This window comes from Dipteris shenzhenensis, chromosome 9 (genome assembly GCF_047967505.1).
Source record: "Dipteris shenzhenensis isolate YYH24624 ecotype China chromosome 9, Dip_SZ_1.0, whole genome shotgun sequence".
NCBI classification, from domain to species: Eukaryota; Viridiplantae; Streptophyta; class Polypodiopsida; order Gleicheniales; family Dipteridaceae; genus Dipteris; species Dipteris shenzhenensis.
The window spans coordinates 43,434,223-43,456,080 of NC_141604.1; the positions used below are offsets into that span (position 1 = coordinate 43,434,223).

Here is a 21,858-nt window from a genome sequence, read left to right on the forward strand (position 1 = left end):
TGCAACATACGGTGAAAGTTCGTGGCTGTACAGAATGCAGGTACAATGTATGGATCAGATACGTAACTGTACGGAACGCATGTACAATGTACGGAACAGGTTCGAAGCACAGTACAAAGCAAAGCATACGGCTATACGAAAAGTGTACGACACAGTACATATTAAGTACGGAGCCTTCTATACGGCTGTACGTCCTGTGTGTAGGCTATGTGTACAGGCGTCCGTACAGTCGTACGGGCTGTATGGATGAAGGAGTGGATGCAAATCCGAGGGCAGGATACAAGTCGAACCAAGCTCTGATACCACTGTAGGATCGATAAACGAGAGAGCAAGTACAAGGTACAAGAGTCGAAAAAGAGCAACCGTCACGTCAACTAGAGTATATGAAAAGAAGAGTACATAGTACTTGTAGCTAGACCCTAGAACTAAGTGTCCTAGGTGTCACATAGGACTAAGTGTCCTATGTGGCATAAAAGGCACAAAATAAACTAAGTGCCTATAACTATGCCTACAAGGCACATACTAGGGCCCATAGGGCATCACTAGAACTGGTAGAAGATGGCCTACATGGGTGATAACTAGCTCTGCGTGCAAATGCCCGGCACCATAACTGTCTTGCGCAGGAAGATGGTGCTCTCTTCTTGAACTAAGCGACCTGTTCATGGAGGAAGAATTGACGACAGAAGATAGCGATGGGAAATCTTTCAAGGCAGAACTGGAGAACAAGATGGCGCAGGTCTCAGACAACAGCTCCACGAGTATGATGAGCAGGTCTCCATAGGAGAGGCTCAGGAAGGAGAAGTAGGAAAGAGGAGCTCCTCCCCAAGAGAAGAGAGGGCAGCTTCTCTTTCCGGCCACCCTCTACCTCATGGAGAAGCAAGGAGGAAGGGAAGGGCTAGGAAGGGAGGCTCTGATACCACATGAAGGCACATGGTATGCAAGAACTAAATGGAAAGACAGGAAAATGTAGAGACAAGTGCAAAGCAATGATAACCAAAGTACTCACATAATATAAAGATTGATGTAGACCATTGTAATTCGACTATAGACAAGTACAACACTATATAGTGTGACACTAGACTCTAGAAAGTCACAATGTCTATGGGATATATCCCAATGTGACATGTGGCATGTCTAGGACTCACTCGACCAAATACACACAAATATCACTCACTTTGACTTCATGTTCTAACAACTAATGCGCCATTGCCTTTCTAGCAACGATCCATTTGCCCATATCTAAGAATGTTTGTTGTGGTCTTTTTGGACAACATATTGATTTATAACAACACTTTTCTTAGAGCATGGACACCATCTGTTGGATAGTGCTGTCCATACTTCAAAAAGAGAACTCTTTGCAAAATAGAGCAAATGTGAATTCTTGAAACAAGAACTCACATACCTTGGACCGATCATTGTCGTACATGGTGTCTGTATTGACTATAAGAGAGTTAGGACGGAATCTAAATGGCCCTTTTGAGAACAATTACAGGTCAAATCCTTTCTTTTGGATTTATCAAATTTTTTTATTTGGAATTATGCTAAGATAGCATTACTCCTTTCAAACTTGTCCAAAGGATGGGAAAAGGGGTGTACAATTAAGTACCGCCTCATTGTGTGGACTGACTATGTGGATTGACTAGCTTGATGCATTTTTCAAGCAATTGGAACATGAGGTTACATCAGCTCCTATGCTGCAAATCATGGCTCCCAGTAAACCATTCGTGGTTGAAATAGATGTCAGTGACTATGTTGTTGGTGCCACATGATGGTAGAGCGGTAGCTTTTGAGAGTAAAAAGCTGAATGAGCCATAGTATAATAAAAAAGTTGAGGTCTCAGTCTCAACATCAGAAGTCTTTCTGTTTGCCCTGTATTTTTCCCGTGTTGTTTGCCCTGTACAAACCCTGCCGTACAGCTCTGTTTTTTCTGCCACTTCATTGATCTTGCCCTGCTTACTTCCATGGAGAACCATCTTAAAAGCTATTCCCGGAAGGACCTGTCCCGGGACTCCAAAAGACAGCAAGTTGATTTCTCTACTTCAGCCTCTGTAGATGCTCACTATGTTTTCGACATGCTCAAGGATGAATTTCATCACAGCCGGAAGGAGTGGGCCAAACCTCCCCCGGCCCTTAAATATAAGCTGAAGCTGCCCTCATTGGTCGCTCCTCTCCGAAAGTTTTCTCAGCAAGCAGTTATCATTTTCTTCCCAGGGAAGCTACCTTCAGCAAATGATGTAGCTCAGTGGGTTCAGGCTTTGTTGGTAGGTTGCTTTGCTGAAGGAGTATACTTTGCTTCTCGAGGTTTTTATGAAGTGCACTTTTTGGATGCCTCATATCGTTAGCAGATATTGGAGATGTCCCCTCTATTCTATGGCAGACAAATGGTGCATGTCATGCCATGGTCGCCAAATAAGGATTATCACAGTCTCATTCGACATCACTGCCTTGTATGGGTTGAGGTAGTAGATTTTCCGGATTATATGAGGGCTGAGTTACCAAGTCTGGCAGCTACTTTGGGGCAAGTTGTATGCCCACCCCGTCCTTCGGGTAATCGAAATCGGTTTTGTGTTCTTTGGGATACAGATCACCCAACCCCTCCTTCCATTGCGGTAGAGGTGGAGGATGTTCCCTTGGGCGAAAAATATTTTGACTTGAAATGGGGAGTATTTGCAAGTGCTTGTTTCACATGTCATAAGTTTGGCCACCTAGCCTCACAGTGTCCTGCAGTCCTGCATCAGCTCCCACCTACAGCTATTGCTCCAGAAAATACTTCCCCTCCAACTTATGGTCCGGGGCCTAAGGCTATGCCTAGCAAGTTGGGGGATATGGCATCTAAATCTGCCCCTCCCAAAGAAAATGTGGTTCAGGTTTCAGCCAAGCAAAAGGATAAGGGAAAGGGCAAAATTTCAGAATCTCATGCCTCTCCCCAAGGTGCCTGGCAGCAACCCAAAAAGGTATTTGCGCTCAAGCCACGACCGTTACAATCTCGCCATTGGGATGTCTCTACTTCCACCCATGGTCAAGCCTCTACCCCTGCTGATAGCCTCACTTCTCAACTGTGGGTTGATGTGCTCAAGAGGGGCATCCCTGTATGTGACAATGATGAGGATTATAGAGCTACTGATCCATGAGGCCAGGTGGACGTTGATGTCATGGCTGAGGCCTGACAACTTACACCTTCACTATGCTTTTTGGTTCGGCTGTACATACCTTCTATGTCTACTTCAATTACTTGCATTACATACAATGTTCAAGGTCTTTGCAATATCAATAAGTGGAGACTTTTTTGGCACTATGTACATAGAATGCACCCCGATGTAATTTCTTTACAGGAACACAACCAACACTTCTTGGCTAGCCAGCAAGGCCACTTTGCTGGTTATGACATCTTTTATGCTAGTACAATGCACTTTTCGGGGGTATGCATGCTGGTGAAACATGATATGCAGCCCACGGTTGCTTACAATGACCCCCAGGGTCGATGGATGGTGATCAGATGCATCTATCATGCTGATCTTTATGAAATAGCATCTGTCTATGCCTCTCAAACTTCTGCAACAAGAGCTCGAATGTGGGCCTCCCTCAAACAATATCCATGGCTGTCTAATGCCTTTTTGTGTGGAGACTTTAATAACTCGCCTGCCATCCAAGACAACACCATATGGGCCATCTTGCAGATACAAGGCAGCTTCATGGCTTGCAAATTCCAGGGGCACAGCCGTTTCTTGCACAGGCATATGCTGATGATTCATATTTCATGCCCAAGAATTCTCAAAGTGACCTCTCTCATTTGATGCATACTCTGAACGATTTTGGCATAGCTGCTGGACTGCATATTAACTTTCAGAAATCGAATCTTCTAGCATTGAAAGAAGCTGATTGGCATGCACTTCTATGGCCAGGCCACATCCTCTCTTCCCATACTATTGTGAGGCATTTAGGATATCCCATTGGCTGGAATATTACCCCTCAACAACAGCTCAAATGGGTGCTTCAAAAGATCAACAAGAAGCTGGAATACTGGCATTTGTCCACTTGAAAGAAGCTCATTGGCATGCACTTCTCTGGCCAGGCCACATCCTCTCTTCCCATACTATTGTGAGGCATTTAGGATATCCCATTGGCTGGAATATTACCCCTCAACAACAGCTCAAATGGGTGCTTCAAAAGATCAACAAGAAGCTGGAATACTGGCATTTGTCCACTTGGCCTCTACATGTTCGACTTCGGATAGTACAGTCTATCATTATGGCATACGTGCAATTTTATTTGCCTCTTCTTCCCTGGTCTTTTAAGCATTTGGCTTCCTATATGTCCCAAGCTATGGAGATATTTTGGAAAAGCAAATCTCACAAAAAGGCTTTGCGACTACTTCCCATGCAGTCTGTTTGTTCTCATAAGACTCATGGGGGACTGAATATTCTCAATCTTCAGTTTCATATGTTGGCAAGAAAGAGCACTATGATTGCTGATTTTTTTGAGCAAAAACAGCCATGGGCTATTATGTTAGCAGCTATGTGTGGAAACATGACGTCCCATGCATATGGGCATTGGATTACAGATCACTGGGAAGCAGTCATGACCACATTTCAGGGGAAAATTCCTGGTTGTCCTGTTTCTACTGCTTTTATTCATGATTGGAAGAGAATTCTCTCTTATGCTAAATGGACAGGTGCTTCTTCCCATCATGGTAATTCTTTTCGCTTGGAAAGCATCCATTGGAGCAAGGTGTTTGAATCGCCTCTCGCTTTACAGGCACCTATTAAAGCATATAATCTTATGAAATTGGGCATAAGATTTGTCGGAGATGTTGTGGATCAACATGGTTATGTGCTTTCATTTCCACAAGCTTGCAGGACATTCCCCTTGGGTCTGCATCATAGGCCCATTTGGAGAATACTTACAACTATGTTGCAGCCATTTGTTCCTGTTCCTCCACTATTTGTACAGGACAGATTACTGGACTGGAATCTGACTTCCTTATCTCCTGCTACCTGTTCGCTTTCAATGCATAATCTAGCCTCCTCGATGATCTACAGATTTCTTCTTCCACCGCCATGGATTGATAAGCATGCCAACACTCTTTGGAATTTGGATAGGCCTTTATCTTGGTGGCAATCACGACTCAAGAAAATTTGGAAAGCCAAATTGCCATTGAAACAGAGGCTTTTCTTTTGGAGATGTATAGTGGGAGCTTTTTCCATTGGGGTGAAATTGGCAGCACGTCGCATTGCTTCCCCTTCCTGCCCCCGTTGCTCTCATCACCGTGAGACAGTTCCCCATTTGTTATGGTCTTGCCTACACTCTCGGATATTAATCACTCATGTCTCTCATTTGCTGCGGCTTCGGTTTCCCTCTATCAGATTCGGGAAACTCTTCTGGATGTTTGGATGCTTCTCATCTCAGATGTCTCCATTCCTCCTTTTCTTTCACTGGACTCGTTTTTGGGTACTATGGACTATTTGGACACAGAGATTGCATTCTAGGATGGGACAACAGTTTCCTCAGGCATATGCTTTCTTCAGAATGTCCCTCAAGCAATCTTTATATGATAGTTATGCTACGAGGGACTTGGATGCTACTAGCCTTGAAGTGTTTTCTGACTGTTTTTTAGTTCTTCCATTAGGCTCTCTTTTGGAGTCTAATGTCATGTACATTGATCTCATGTTAATAATATAGTTATTGGTTTCACCAAAAAAAAAAAAGTGTGTGTGACAGCTATGAATGTAAATGCTTAGTTAATGCAAATTTTCCTTTACAAAAAATTTTTTTGTGTGTGTGCGCGCGCGCGTGCCTCATTGCGGCAGTCCTTATATAATGCCTTGCATGAGGAGGATTTGGATGTCTCTTGCATTGAGCTTTTCTTTTACTGTTTCTGATGGATAGGGCATTGGCTCTTTTCTGGAGCCCTACCCTATTGTAAAATGATTATTTCATAATATAATGTTCATAGTTTCACCCAAAAAAAAGGTGTGTGTGTGTGTGTGAGAGAGAGAGAGAGAGATGATGCCTACCAGAATCACCAAGGGGCCAACAATTTATACTGAATCCCGCACAAGACTTGATAGGATAGATGGTGATTGATTCCAAATACATATTCTTTCTTTCTTTAAAACCTACATCCATGCAATTGTATCAGTAAGCCTTTCAATAAATTCTTCTCCTTTCAATCACATCACCTTGTATAGGTCTTAAAACCCTAGACAAAAAAAGAGACAAAGATGATGTAAATAAACATAAATAGACTTATATGAAAACTCCGAACAACCAGGACACCTTGATCCAAACAACATAAAAAGACATAACATCGGGCTTTGATGGGATGCTCAATGGGCATGTGCCGCTAGGCTGAGGGGGCTTGAGGAACCCCCACATGCAATACTTCTTGGGCAGACCCAAGGCACATCCGATGTCATGATAACAAAGTAAGCAAATCAATCAAGTTGACTATGTAAGTTGAACCTTTCAGATGGTGGGCGGCGATGCAGCTTTGGTGGTGCGACAAATGCAGCAGCTTCATTCAACGTTTGTGCAACGATGCTTGTGGCATTTAATGGTTTGTGATACATCGGTTGTAGTCGGTGAGATCGGTGCACGTCTCGATGATGACTTGTGGCTACTCATGCGTGGTTCGATAGTGTGTGTTGGTTAGTGCTCATTCTTGCGTTGTACTCTGGAATAGAGACCACTAAAGAGCAAGTCTATCGTGTTGTGCTCTCTCGAACTTGGTTGCGTGGTGTCCCCTGCTGCCTTTGGTTGGAGTCGCAAAAGAAGAAGTCTGTGATTGTCCTCTTGCTAGACTCCGACAGGCCCTCATAGTCTCTCCTCTGCACTTGTAGGAATCAGTCTCTATGTCACTAGGCACAGAGAGAGAGAGAGAGAGAGAGAGAGAGAGAGAGAGAGAGAGAGAGAGAGAGCTATGAGAGGGTCAAAGAATAGGAGCCAGCCTACCAGTGGCTAGCAGACAGAAACAAGAGCACCAGACTAGACCTGCAGGCAATGGAGATTTGGCATCTAGAGTACTCCTATCATTCCTCCAAAGCAAGGTGGGTGCAACAGGTAGATACAATGACTGTCAAAGTCATGCTTTAGCAGAAGTGTGTTTCCAATTTTCTGTTTACTTAACACTCAAATTTTTAAATAAAATTAAAAAACCATCATCACATACAGCTTAGAGCATATAGGATAAAGAAGACAGAATTCAAAAACAGTGATACCGCCTGGGGTGCCAATGAGAGAATCACCCCTTGCCACACCTAAGCAGCCTGCATACTGAAATAGGAAAATAGAACAACTCCAAAATAGCCCAGAATACCCTGTATCTAGGTAGAACTCTGACAGCTGCCAGGAGATGTCAAATCTCAGGCAATGGAATGGGCTGAAACTGTAGAGCTCAAAGTTCTACCACCAATCTTCCACGAAGACACTAAAACAGTCAATTCACATGTCAGCCCAGTCAGTATCTCAATCCGAAGACACAAAGTACTAGTCAAAACCACTATAGAGATTTCAAAAAGCATCCAAACTTTGATAAAACACTGCAATCAATGCTCAAACCTCCGAAATGCCAAGCAGATGCCACAGATTGTCAAACAGCAAAGCGACTCCAAAAGAAGCATGCACAAGGGAATCCGGAACTCTGAACAGGCGGATCCCGAATCCGGGACTAGCAATTCCAGGACTCAGAAAAGGTTAATCAAGACCCAAGAACGAAACAGGCGAATTTAAAGCAGGCGACTTCTGAAACAAGCGCATACAGAGCAGGCAAATCTGGAACCCGAGTAGATGGTCTTAGAGCCAAAAACAGACGATCTAGAAGCCATAACAATTGACGCAGAACCTGAAACAGATGGATCTGGATCTGAAACAGGTGGATGCGGAACCTGAGACTAGCGGATTTGGAACCTGGAATCTTAAACAAGTACCTAACTACCTCCTCCCTTACAAATGGCATTGCTCGGATGAGAGCCGAGCAGCAGTGATACCAATTTGTACAGGTCTTTTCAACATTAGAGAAATGGGCTGCCAATGATGGTCCATCATGAAAATCTAGTTGACACTCCACGACCACTGCCTAGCTCCTCCTGGTGTGCACTAAAGAATATCAGGAGGCAAGAGTTACTTCCATGGCTGGTCCCTTGGGTCAAGCCTCTAACAAGAAGCTTGACTAGGAGTGCCCTACTCTAAAGCTCTGGATCAAGGATCCCCAGTCCACTGTGTGATGATGTAGGAGTGATAGTGTCCCAAGATACTCTCGCTCTAGTGTCCACTAAGCCATCCCCTCCAGTCCACAAGAAATTCTTGAGCAGCCCCTTCACCTATCCACTGTTGTCCACATGGAAGCACCAACAAGAGGCCACATACCACATGGTGGCCAGAAATACTTGCTTGAGCACCAGTGCTCTACCAGCCAAGGAAGTCTAGCAATGCTCCAATCTACTCGCTTCCTTTGTATACTCTCCAACACAGGTGCAAACTACTAAGTTGGAGACACATCAACTCCGACATTAAAGCCAAGTTATCTAGTGAAACTGCCTCTAGGAACCAAGCAAAACCTCCGTCAACAGCCCAATCCAAGAGTTTCCTGCACAACACATCCAAATACCTTTTGATTTAGTCCAATTAACAAGTCCTCCTGAGGTTAGGCAAAACCTGTCAATGGATGTGGCAGTGGTAGTCAAGCTGTGCTGATCTCCCTTGACTGTAACTGACGTGTCATCTGTAAAGCTTGATATATCTAACAGCAGTACCTGCTCCTGCCTAATCGGAAGAGAGAATCCCAATGTCCCTTGACTAATAGCCTGCAAGGAGTAGCTCATAGCCTCAGCTACAAAAAGGAAAAAGAAATGGAGCAAGGGGGGCATCCCTGTCTAATTTATCAGGATAGTTGGAATGCAGGGCCCCATCCTCCAATAATATCATCCTATTTGGTGATTGTGAGTATAAGGAGTATACCCATGAGATCCATTTATCGCTGAAACCAAGTCTCCTGATGGTGCCCCTTAGGAAACTTAACTCCACTCAAGTTAGGCTGCATACCCTGCTCACTCACCTGTTCCGGGTGTGTGGCCTCCCAAAAAGTGAACACATTGTCCAAGATGCAACAATTCTGGACAAAACCTCTCTGAGTGGCTCAGATGATGTCAAGAAGAAGGGGTCTAAGACACAAAACCAAAGTCATAGCCACGATCTTGGAGTCAGTCTCAAAAAGTGTAATGGGTCTTTAGTTCCTAAGAACTTTCTCGTCCCCTCTACAGATGCGTCAATGTTACGAGCAAAAACCTATGAGCAAGTTTATCCGAGCGTGTTTTTCAAGAGATTTCAAAAATTGTATTTCTTTAGGAAACATGGTTTTTATACTTTTATTTTCACTAGAACTAGATCCCTTTATCATAAAAATATACAGAGTAGTCACTCATTCATTTTTACACAACATAAATTTTCTTATTCATAGACATCCCTTTGTACCCCTGTTATTACCTTAAAAAGTGTTGAAAAATAATTCCTTCAAGAAACATCCCTCATAATCACTCTCAATGTAATAATACTATACATATATAATTACTTATTAACACATTTATATCATATGGCAATATCTTCCTAGTGTTTTTATTGCATAAATAACAAGATATTTATGGACATGTTTCTAAAGAAGTTTAAATTACTATAAATAAGTATTAACTTGGGCTTATATATCACTCTCATAAAATATATGTAATATTTAATACTATATATGCAAGATTTTCCAAAATATAATTCCGTAGATGTGCTCAAATGGGGTGTTCCGATCAATTTGAGTGGTTGAATGTCTACATTTGGACATTGGATGTGAAAGTTATGTCACTTTTAAAAGTGCTGTCCAAGGTAGTTTCGCTAGCGAAACTACCTTGGAAGACCTACTTCAAAGGGGTTTTGTTGGTGAAACTACCTGGATGGCTTGCTTCAATGAGTTTTATTTGAAGAAACCCTTTCATGAAGATAGGTTAAGAGAGGTTTTTCAATGTCACCCCCTATTAAGTAAAAGTTGTAAGAAGATCATAAGGGAATTTTCATAGAGAAGTCTACTCTACATGTGGGTTTCTTCAAAAGCCATTCCATTATGTTCTCACCATTCCTAAAGATTCAGGTAAATATTTGTGTATAAAATAGGCGTTGCTATAATACTTTGCATATTTCTAAGTGAAACTATGTTTTCTTTTAATCCATTTTTGCCATATTTTTGCATAGTTGGAAGCTTTTTTTTTCCTTCGCTCGGAAGATTTCGCTCAGAAAATGCTCGTCCCCTCTACCTCTTTCGGGCTCAACTAAAGATCCAAGTTAAAGCACCTCTGAGAAAGTAGACAAAAGGTGCGGTCCTATAATATCCCACGAGGTTTTGAAGAAAAGAGGAGACAAGCTATCTTGTCCTGGGCATCTATCCGTGCGAAGCTTTCACTATGCATCTGTAACCTCTAGAAGAGAGAGAGGCAATTCAACATCTAACACGTGCTGTCTGGAACGACCTCCGAAGCATGATCCCAAATCTCCTCCCTCACACTAGCTATCTCATCTATCACTAGACTTGTTGTATAGAGACTAGAATAGAAGTCAAATGTAGTCTCCATGATAGAACGGGGATCTGCCTGTAATAGTCCGACGTCATCTCCAAGTCTCCACAGGCTATCGAAAGAATATCCCTATCCTACTGCTCTAAAGAATTATGGAAGATCTGTCACCATTCTGTACCCAAAATGTCTACTGCACTGCAAGTAGAAGTGGAACTAAGGTCTCCTACCTTACAACTTCTCTATCTCTCCTGTGCTGCAAATAGCTTACCTTTGAGGAAAAGGGAGTCCGAGAACGTCCCAAGCCCTGCAATTTGGCTACCTCAGCCTTGTTTGTCACGTTGCTTTCTCATCTTTTGCTTTTAAATGACATGCAACATTGACTCTCTATAAAGCCCGCGCCACCCAGCCTAACCATCCAAGCCCTTCTAGTCTGTCCTCCAAGCCAGATATCCTTAAATTCCTACACAAACTCTTATCTCTTGGAACCAAAAATCTGGGACTCTCACTATATACTGGTGCCCCCCAATCTAGAGTCAGCATAACCTTAAGCAACACCGAGTCATGGTCTAAAAGAACAAAGCTTGACAAATACCTACCTACCCTCCTCTAGCCTGGTCCCATTAATTGACATAGAGTCTGCCTAATCTGGCTAAGGAAAGTAAGCGATGGGAGACCCAACCAAGAGAACTGTAGACGATCTGCCAGACAAGAAAAGTCATCCAACCAAGATGCATCGTGAAGAACAGCATGGAGCAAGAGATCATCCACTCTGACCTCTCTCTTCTGAAAGTCCTCCCTCACTCTCACTGATCTTGTCTTTTGAGAATTCAACCATGTTGAAATATCCTCCAATAATCCAAGTGTCAGCCCATGGAAGAGTCTCCAAAGCAGCCTCCAAAAGACATGTCTCTGCCTTGGTATAGTGGGAGCATACGCGTTGAGAATACAAACAACGGTATTCTCAACTGAATGATGATGTAAATTGCCCTGCTCGCCACCCATCTGCCCTCCTAAATGATGTATGCAACCCATCTGCTTAACTCCAAATAGTCCTACTCTTACCCTTGTTAAGTTATCGACATTTGTCAATCCTGGCCTGCAAGCCACAGCTTATGTTCTAGAATATGTACAATATCCTAAGGGTATCCCATAGGAGATGGACCGAAGAGAGTCTCTAAGAATCTAGAGTCTAGATACTCCCGTCCTATGACCATATGAGTCAGTGATGTATCTACAGCCGTTGAGGCCCCTCACATTCCATGAAATGATGGATAGAAGTAAGGAGGCACCACTACATCAACATGGATATCCCTCGAGGAAGGGGAAATCCACAAACTCTCTCGATTGGAAAATGATAGCATTCTCAAGTGAGAAGATACTCAGTTTAGAAGTGAGGTCCTGAACGTCAAACAATCGCACCAAACAATCTATGAGAGTGTCGCCATACATGAAGAAAAGCAAAGGCAATGCTCATCCACCAAAGGTTGACTAAAGTACCCATTGTTGAAACAAAGTGAATCTATGATCTAGCCAGACTATGAACAAATAGACATCTGTGTCATGTCCATGCAATCTTGCTATCAATTTGCTCCAAACTACCTGAAGTGGAGTGCAAGATATGAAACTATGGACCCTAGATACTTCTCTGACTCACCCGACAATCTGCAAAAACTGCAATCAGATCAAGTCTATAAAAGCCCTCCTCCATAGTATCTAGTGACAATTGAGACTAGAAGGTAGAGAGGAGATCTCTGTTTGCCAACCTCCTACCTGTCCTGGAAGTACTCATCTATGGCAATGCATCCCCTCCCGAGCTGGAAGCAAGACCTAAAGTGAGAGACTACATGAGAACCCTGGTCCCTCTCCTTGTATAAGTGAGGTAAGGCTCTAGGGCAAGTACCACAATGTCAACAATGGAAGAAAATTGTGGGATGTAATTGTCTCCCTCCATCTCTATCACAAGTGACTCCCAAGCATCCAACCTATCAGGAAACTGTGAGACCACACAAGCATCAGACCTCTGCCCAATTGAGGCAATCCAGGGCAAGGCATAATTGACAAACTCACAGAAGAGTCCTACAAGACGCTCTTCATAGGTACAAAAACCGAGATAGAGAGCAACAAGGATGTCTAGACGACAACGAATGAGATCCTGAGCTGCTCCCCTAAGTATCCCTCATGATTAGGGTCATCTGACCTGAATCACCAAATATTGGGGATACTAGGCCACCCAAGATGTGACTAGGGTCATCTGACCTAAATCACGTAATACCGGGGATAGTAAGCCCATCCTGTGCGGTGGTAATGCTGCAATTAGAACCTCTTGAGACTACAACATGAGAGGAGCACCTCCGATCTCTTGCTCTCACTGTGAAGAAAGAAGGCCACCGTTGAGTCTCTACAGAGGTGTGACTGGAGCCTCCTGGGGCTAAAGCAAGAAGGCCAAGGCATAGATTCCTATGTGAAGTCATGACTAGAGCAACCTTGGACTAAAGCAAGAGATCTGATGCTCCAATCACTAACCCTCGCTGAGTAGTGGCCAACTCTAACTTGTAGGAGACCGTGACTCTGAAATAGGCATACGTCTTCGACATCTTTATCTCAATCTCAGTCTCTGACCCTGTCTCTGTGAGTTGGCTCAATGCTCTCCTTGAAGCGTGACCGTAGCAACCTTTGGTGGCCCCAATGGCTCACTAACAATTGATGTGGGCTGTGAAGGCCATTGAGGCAGATGAGGGTCAGGAGACATAGGAGGTATAGGAGAAACAGGAGGTACGAGAGGTGTTGAGGCTACAGAGGCTCAAAAGGCACAAGAGGTGCAAGTGGTGTAGGTGGAAGAGGAGGTTGTGGAAGTTTAGGAGGCAGCTCTGGACGCCTGGACACATGACCGTCGAGTGGGTGGCCGGTAGAAGTAACCTTCTGTTTCTGCCTATCGTGGGTGCAAGGGCGTCTACTCGGACATCCCTGATCAAGTTCATGTCTCTTCTGCCTGTCGTGCATGCAAGGGCGTCTACTCGGACGATCCCTAATGAAGTGCCCTCTTCGCTAGAGACACTGGTCTAGAAGGTCCTCATATGTAACCCCCTATTGTACCTGAGATCCATCTATAAGATCACTTAAGGGAAGGGAATCATGTTACCTGCAAGACTAGCCAGGTACTCCACCACCCTACGGCATGAACTGATCTCGTCAAGGAGCCCCGGGAAAAGAATCCAAAGTATAATTTGACTAGGTCTCGGAGTGGCCGTGAGGAAGCATCCGCCATGGCCAAAGGTGGATGACCCTACCCTAGCCAGAACTTGGTAAGCTTGAGCCTTGCTCAGTGGGCTGAAAACCAAATGAGAAGCAACCCTGCCAAGCAGCCTGAACATCGTCGTTGTGACAATGTTGGCGCACACCCAGTCTCGAAGCTGCTGGCCTGTTACCCCAATGAGCTGTGCCTAACACAGTTCATCAATCAACTGCACAATGTCTGGAGGGTATGTAACATGGACCTCAGCTTCCTCTGGTTCAGTGATTGGAATGGCATTGTTGTCCTCCATTGCCGCATCTTTAGCCGACCTGACGGAGAGGAGATGCTGCGAGGAGAAAAGGGAGAGGGATGGCAGGAAGAGGGGAAAAAAGGTGAAAACCTTGAAACTCCTGTGCAAGAACAAGCTTGCTTCCTGTGAGAATGAGAGCAGCTTCAACTGCCCGTTTTTTATGTGACAAGGGGCAGGAAGGGACGCTTTAAAATAGGCCAGCCTTGAGCATGAGAGGGGCAAAAACCCCGAGCTGTTTGCAGCCAACAAAAACAGTAGCAAAGTGTGTTTCAAGCAGCACATATGGTAGCACTTTCAAGCAGCCAAACCGTGTCCAAGTCAGCAGTCACAAGCAGTAAAAAAATTGTTCCTTAGTAGAGCAAACATGCACCTCTGTAACAGTAAAAAAAGACGCCTTTGTAAAGCAAAACCTGCAGCATGGAAGCTTTCTCTGTAACAGCAAGAAACGAAGTTTCTGAAGCGGCAAAAACCTTCCCAGCTCAGCCAGAATGGACTGCTCTGTAGCAGCGGCAAACACTGAGCAGAAACACTTCTGCAGCAGCAAGAGTGACTCAGCAAAACACCTCTGAAGCAGTACGAAACAACGCCCAGCACAGTAAGATTCACCGCCCAGGCCAACAACAATGAGTAAAAGAGGGGCAATGGAGTGGAAGGGGGGCGACAAAAGGGGGTGGAGGGTGGAGGGGGGGGGGGGAGCGGGGGATGGGAATGACGACATGCGAGGGGGGAGCAGCAGCTCCTTGTGGCATTGCCTTCAATCAAGCCAATATTCCTTACTTTGTAGCTTTGTGGATATTACAAGGGCTATTGCAGCTTTTGGTCCCCCTTACACACCTAAGGAACAAGATTTTGGAAGTGAAGAAGCACAGTATTGAGGGGTCTTTGAAGCTTGTCAAAGAGGAATTGAAGGCTTCGTCATGCGGATAAAGCGGGCTCGCTCCTTCTGCCCCATCCGCATTTGGTACTACTTTGGGTGGAGTGATACATGCAGCCATTCTATTCATGGCATCGTTGCATATTAAAAGGGTAGGTCATGCTTCTTGAAGTCCATTAATAACTCAGAAGATGGAAGGACAGGAAAGAGGTTGGCAGCTCTGTGGAGTGAGGCAATTGACAAGGTAGGGGCTGACCATATCATTCAGTTCGCTGCAGATGGGGAGAGTTCCAATAGGGTAGCAGGGGAGATTCTAGAGGCACAGAATCCAAGCTCAATTTTAGTGCTTGCATGGCACATTGTTTGAATAATCTACTAAAGGACATAGGAGGCTTGGTTGCGTGCATCCTATCCTTGATTTAACAAAGGCTATCATCACTTTTTATCACACGATACGACTACATTTTGGCAATGTATCACAGGCTTGCCTCCAAAGACCTCTTGAAATATTCAAAGACGTGTTTTGCTTACAACTTCATCATGTTGGAGCATCTTCAATAGGTAAAAAATACTCTAAGGTCGCTTCTTGTTTGTAATGAGTGGGAGGTATGGAAGGATTCCACCATGTTGCTTTGGAGTGCAACTCTTTATGTTTATCTGATGCCATTTAGGAGGATGTTAGTCATGTGCTAAAAAAAGTGAAGCCCATCATCCTGTTAATGAGACTTATGGATAGTGATAAGCCATGCATTGCAAAGTTTATTAAAGGATGGACAAAATGATTGAAAATGTGAAGAGGTGGTGACCATTCTTGATAGAAAGCAAGAGTTAGTGAACTTAACAGTGGAGTAGTGGTGCATGGTGGGAGGATCCATTGCATCAAAGAAGAGGAACGGACACAAAAGGACGATGACAATCTGCTTGCACATGCAACTTGAGAAGATGAATGCTGGGTACGACGGCAAGAATCTCATTGGATGGAAGCAGTAGAATGGTCAAAACATTGTGCCTACGGCAAGAATCTCATTGGATTGGAAGTAGTAGAATGGTCAGAACATTGTCCCTATGGCAAGTACATTATGGTTCATGTTGAAGACGATGGAGATGATGGAGAAGAACAAGAAGGCGGCATGGGCGACCACAATGTTGCAGATTTAGATTGATGTGGATCACATGGCACCATGACCTATGAGTTGTGATTTCAATTGTCATGAGTTCTAAGTTCAAGTTGAGTGCATTGAGTTCATACTCCAACTTTCAAGTTTCTAATGTATAGAATAGTGTATTTGTTAATGGTGGGTAGGATCTCATGCTATCAAGGATGATACGGTAAGCCATTGGTTCCCCATCAAATCATCCAAGCTGAGTTTGGGTCATCCCACTACAGCTCGATGCGGCATTCCAAGTCATCACTTACCTATATCAGGTCAAAGGATACAGCGACTGCACTTCAGGGCGACGCAGACTACCATGGTTAGCACTATCCTCTTCCATGACCTTAGTAGCACAGGGTCCAAAGATGCTGGTATGCACACAAATGCAGCTGGTTCGAGAGGTTGGGACTACACATGGACAGATTACCTCCTTTCGAGGATACGACGACGCAAACTACCATGGTTAGCACTATCCTCTTCCATGACCTTGGCAACAAAGGGTCCACAGATGCTAGTATGCACACACATGCAAGTGGTCCGAGAGGTTGGGACTTCACGTGGACAGATTACCTCCTTTTTAGTATAGCATTGATGCGCCATTTCTCCAGCTCAGGCATCATGAGGTCAACCAGGTCATATGCGAGGACCTCCTACAATTGCACACTTTTAGGACTAGTTTGGCACCGAATAAACTCCCAATCAAGCTCAGTTTCTATAGAGATCACTGCTTACATATGCTCGATGAGGGCTTCATTGGTCCCCGGGATATACTCATATTCATCTTCGCTACTCATTGAGGATCTCTATTGGGCAGTTTCGGGTTTCATCCCATCAACTTCGGATTGAGAGCAGACGAGCTGAGGGAGTACCTAGAGAAGGAGGATTTGTACCTTGTGTGATCTATAGGAGATCGAGTCATAGGACCATTTCATCTTCAAGTGCCCAGTGTACTATGAGATCCGAAGCCACTACTACTGCCTCTTCAGAGATAGCTTCAGACTGCTCTCCCATTTCCTCTCCTATCCATATCAAAGATGCTCGGCCGCCTTCATCCATAAGGTAGTTAGCCATCGAGAGCGCCTAATCAGTTTACAGAGACACGCACGCAGACCCATTTCAAAGCGTGATCTCAAAGTTCTTCGAGCTACCAACAAGGCACACCAGACAGAGGGAGGATGCATAGATTATGCTTGGGGACATCCCTTCCGTGTTTAGACCCGGGGCTCAACCTTCACGACCCATAGGAGTTACCATGGCCCTTGTCAAATGTAGAAGAGGACAAGCCAACTCACATATAGATAGCCGTCAGCACTCTATCTCTGATCTTCTACCACCACAACCATGCCAATCATTGGGTCCCCCGTGACTTCACCTCCAGGAGGCCCCCAATATCTTCCATATACACTGGACGAGACTTGAGATTGGATCGGATTTGACATGATGATGGTGATGATGATGTAGATGTGTTTTGATGTTAGTATTTTGTAGTACTAGTACATTCTCTGACAATGTGACATTTCTTTGATATCTAGCATGGGTGACGATGCTCGTTTCAGTAGCTCCACCCTTTCAGCTTGTTGTGTCAGCTTTCTTATAGTCTCATAGACCCATCGGTCTTTTGAAGACTTTAATAAACTCTCAGCCCTCCGCCGCCGCCATTGTGCAACCCGTCTGCCCTCCCGTCGTAGCCCTAGCCACTGTCCTAGCTGCCGCCAACACCATCAACCCTAGCCGCCGCCAGCGCCGTCAACCCTAGCCACCGCCCCTAGCATTAGCTCGCCCTCAGCCAGGTAGTCTTCGTCTCCACGTCACCCTAGGCCCAGTCTGGGGGTTAGCTTCAGCTTTGGGGGTAGCATGGAATGGCCAACTCTTTCCTCGAAATCCCCCTCAACACCGGCAACCTCAACGAAGGCACGATATGCGACAATGACAACCATGATGCCCTCTCCGTTTGCACGCAACTACCAACAAGCAGGTTCAAAGCTACCCATCATTGGGTAACATGAACAGATTTGTTGTTATTTGCAGCAAACAATCAGAGAGTTAAGATTGGAGCTAGCAAAGGTAAAGGCTCGACTTCAGGTTCTAGAAGGGCCTGGCAAACAGGCACTGATTGATGAGGTCGTGAAGTCTTGTAAGGCTTCCCCCCTACCCCCCAGTTAGTCTCCACGGTCAAGGATTTAGTTCATAATGAAATACGGACGACCAAACAGGAGGTCATTGTGAAGTTTGAAGCAAAAGTCAACAAAGTTGTTATTCAGCAGGAGATCAAGGAACATGAAGCCAGATGGGATAATGCACTTAGAATCAGAATTGGGGGACTCCCAGAAGGATGGTACAAGGAGGAGGACTCGTTCAGCGATACCCTAGCAAATATCAAAGCAGCCATGCCCGACAACATTGATTGGATACCTGAAGAGGATGACAAGCCTGATACTTGTGATGATGATGAAGCTAGAACAGTCTTTATCGACCATAGGAAAGGTCATGTTATCCTTACGTTTAATTCACGAGATTTACGTCTCAAGATTTTATGACAATCCTATAAGCTGAAAGGTACTAAGCTATGGATAGCCGAGGAACGCACAAAGGTTCAGCTGAAAGATAAAGCAACGGAATTAGCCAAAGTTAGGGCTGCCAGGAAGGATGGTAAATGGGCAGTGGAATAGCAATCATTAAGGAGTTCATATCAAAACCAAAAGACTCTCAGTCTTAAAATGATGTAAGGCCGACTATATGTTTTTTTCCAGGACATAATCTAGGTACTCTAAATAAGTGGAGCTGCTTTATGCACTCTTAAGGAGCTGCCATGTGCCCTCCCTAAACTGATGTATTGGATGGCTTTTCTATTGTCCCAGAGACCTTTGGTCTCCCATGGACGTTAATAGACTCTCTCTCTCTCTCTCTCTCTCTCTCTCTCCGCACATACGCTACGTGCACACAGTCATAGGCATGCACACATAGACTATAGTGCACAATGCACACACATACACATAATTTAAAAAAAACAAAACACATACACATACAAAAAATAGTGCACATACATAGACTCTAGTACACAATGCAAACAGATCCACATACACAAACTATAGTGCACAGTGCACACACATACACATGATTAAAAACCAAACATGTACACATACAAAAATAGTGCACATATATAGACTATAGTACATTGTGTACACATACGCATATGCATTTACACATACAAGAAACAAAAAACCACCCCTGCCAGAAAAAAAAAACATTAAAGAGCCACAAAAATTCAAGAAAATTATTATTTTTGATGAGTTTCGTCTCTGGAAGTGCCATTTTGCATGTTTTGTAGAAATTTCTAGAAACATTTCGTCACATTTTGACCTAACAAAATGTGTCTTTTGGTCACACCGCCGAAGAGCGGGAGTGATTTTGCAAGGCATAGCCTGTACACACTTTTATTCTCATGGATCAAGCAATCTGCTGGTTATATAGCCTGCACCCTAGTTGTTGGCACATGTTTCCAACTAGGCCATGAGCTGAGATCCCAAGAAGCAAGTGGAAGTGCAGCCAAATGTCCTTTCTAATTGGGTCAAGCGTCCTATGGATAGCCTGCATGCACTTTTTATATTCTCATGAATCAAGGAATGCTGGTTGTAAAGCCCTTCAGCCTAGTTGTTGGCACCTGTTTCCAGGGAACTCTACGCAGTGAGCTGGGATCCCGAGAAGCAGGCTGAAGCCAGGTCAAGTGTCCCATGGATAGATGTTTTCAGATTTTTATAATAGAAGGTTGCCCTCAATTTTGATGTTCTTTCATTCGGTATTGTCAATAGAGACATATATGCATTTAAGCTTATCAAACAAAACACCAAGCATGGTTTATTAATCAATTCATAGATCTCAAATAGTTATGTCTTATGATCTGTACCTCACAATGAGAAAGATGCACTCATAAACATATGATCTTCTCTTTCCTGTTCAATGACTCATATATAGTTGACCTTTGAAATATCTGCACACTTTCCAAATCCCAGGAAATACATAATGGTTGATGAATTCAAATTTCTACATCATTGTATCATTTTTTCCCAGAGAAAAGACTTCTATTAAGTATGACAGAAACTCCAAGAGCAAAGCTCATCAGAGAAGTACATGATGCAAGGAACGAGAAAGCAAACACCCCTGCAGGGAAAAATCAAGCTGCTATAAGAGAGCTAAAAAAAAATCCAAGGTTGAGGTTGGAAGTGCCACCTCAGCCCTGCAGAGGACTCCGAGAAGAATGGGGAGCCACTCCACTCCCTAAGGAAACAATCCTCCTGGTAGACGCCGCCCAGGGAGACTACTGCATGCTCCCACAATCCCAGTTTGATTTCTCTTATGGGGCTTGTCATAATCTTACGATATGCTGACCCATAACTAATAGTCTGGTTAACTCAATGATCTGCTGATGTAGAATTTGGTAGTCCTAGAAATTGCATAATATAAGATGATTTTCTTCTTATCCTCAGTTTCCAATTTTTTTCAAGTCCCTCACACGTTTGACAGGAATCTTTCAAATTAACAGCAAGACTTCTATCAACTACAAAATCAAGGAGGATCTTTACCGGGCTTTTTTGATAATAGGGCTTGACCCTCTCAGGTTTTTCTTATGCTATGTGTAGTGTACCCTTGCTTTGCTCTTGGGGATTTTTTCATGCTTAATAGAAGTCCTTTTTATGGAAAAAATTTTACAACATCAAGGAGCATGAGATAGCAATTACACAGGATCACATGTTCCTTTTAATCAAGACAAGAGTGACTATCTCAAAACAGCTTTGATATTGGCTAACTCGATCTTTATGCATCTTCACTTTAGAATGCAAGAGAAACCGCTCATTACCTTTGATCCATGTAAATTAATCATCCAATGAAGACACAACATAGCATGACGAGACAATTACAACTATAAATGTAATTTTGCATTTACTGATCACTTCTTTATACCACTGGAACCATTATATAAATTGAAAAAAGCCTACCTGAACCTTGGAAAAGTCCCACACCGTGCTGTTTCAAAATTGAATCTTTACCCTTATCCACAAAGAACCCGCATATGAAATCGATCAAAACCTGAGGAGCCAAGTTTAACGTAAATGATAGGACAAGCTGGAAAAAGACTAGTGCTACACATAAGGATATGACACAGCTAGTTATGTAGAGCTCCACACTTGTAGAGCTGTTCATGATCGAGCAGATTGGATTAAGTGATAAATTTGATACATGAAAGAATGCAAAAGCAAAGAGGTAGCTGAAGTATGAAAGTTAAACACCGCTATGCTATACCAAAAAGCATTAAGCGTCTCATATTCCATGAAGCTGAGAAGGAAAAGTGAAGCTCAATTATTAAATGAGCAAAAGAAATCAGGAGATGTCCTATACCAATGCATCCTCAATGGTAGACATGTAGCCAAAGGAGGCTCGAATTGCTCCAGTTGGCTTCCCAGCAATAATATCACGATCATCCCAACACACATGCCCAGCCTAGCATATAGTATAATCAAGAGCTTAGAAAAGTAAGAATCAAAACAGTGCGTCCGAAATCTCCAGACTTAAAAAGCTTTCCAACCTACCTCATAATTAGCTTGGAGGTCCAATTCTGACAATTTCAAATGCTTGGAGCATGCACCCGGGTTGCAAAAGCAGCCAGTCTGGCATGAAATCAGACACTATGTAAACCATCAAGTTAACCACACAGCTACTTGTGATGTGCAAGCTCAATACAAATG

General features: G+C 43.8%; 1 protein-coding gene across 2 annotated transcripts in view; it reads right to left on the reverse strand.

Annotated features, from left to right (window-relative positions):
• Positions 1-21,858, reverse strand: part of ABA3 (molybdenum cofactor sulfurase (LOS5) (ABA3)) — a 149,245-nt gene that overhangs the window by 48,227 nt on the left and 79,160 nt on the right. Inside the window, exons 13-16 of one of the 2 annotated variants that reach the window (XM_087378962.1) lie at positions 21,703-21,780; positions 21,512-21,613; positions 21,112-21,202; positions 6,015-6,107 (exon numbers count right to left, since the gene is read on the reverse strand). In XM_087378962.1, the coding sequence (XP_087235088.1) occupies positions 6,015-6,107; positions 21,112-21,202; positions 21,512-21,613; positions 21,703-21,780 (364 nt within the window). The remainder of the gene's footprint in view (positions 1-6,014; positions 6,108-21,111; positions 21,203-21,511; positions 21,614-21,702; positions 21,781-21,858) is intronic. The other variant, XM_087378963.1, reaches the window with a different exon arrangement.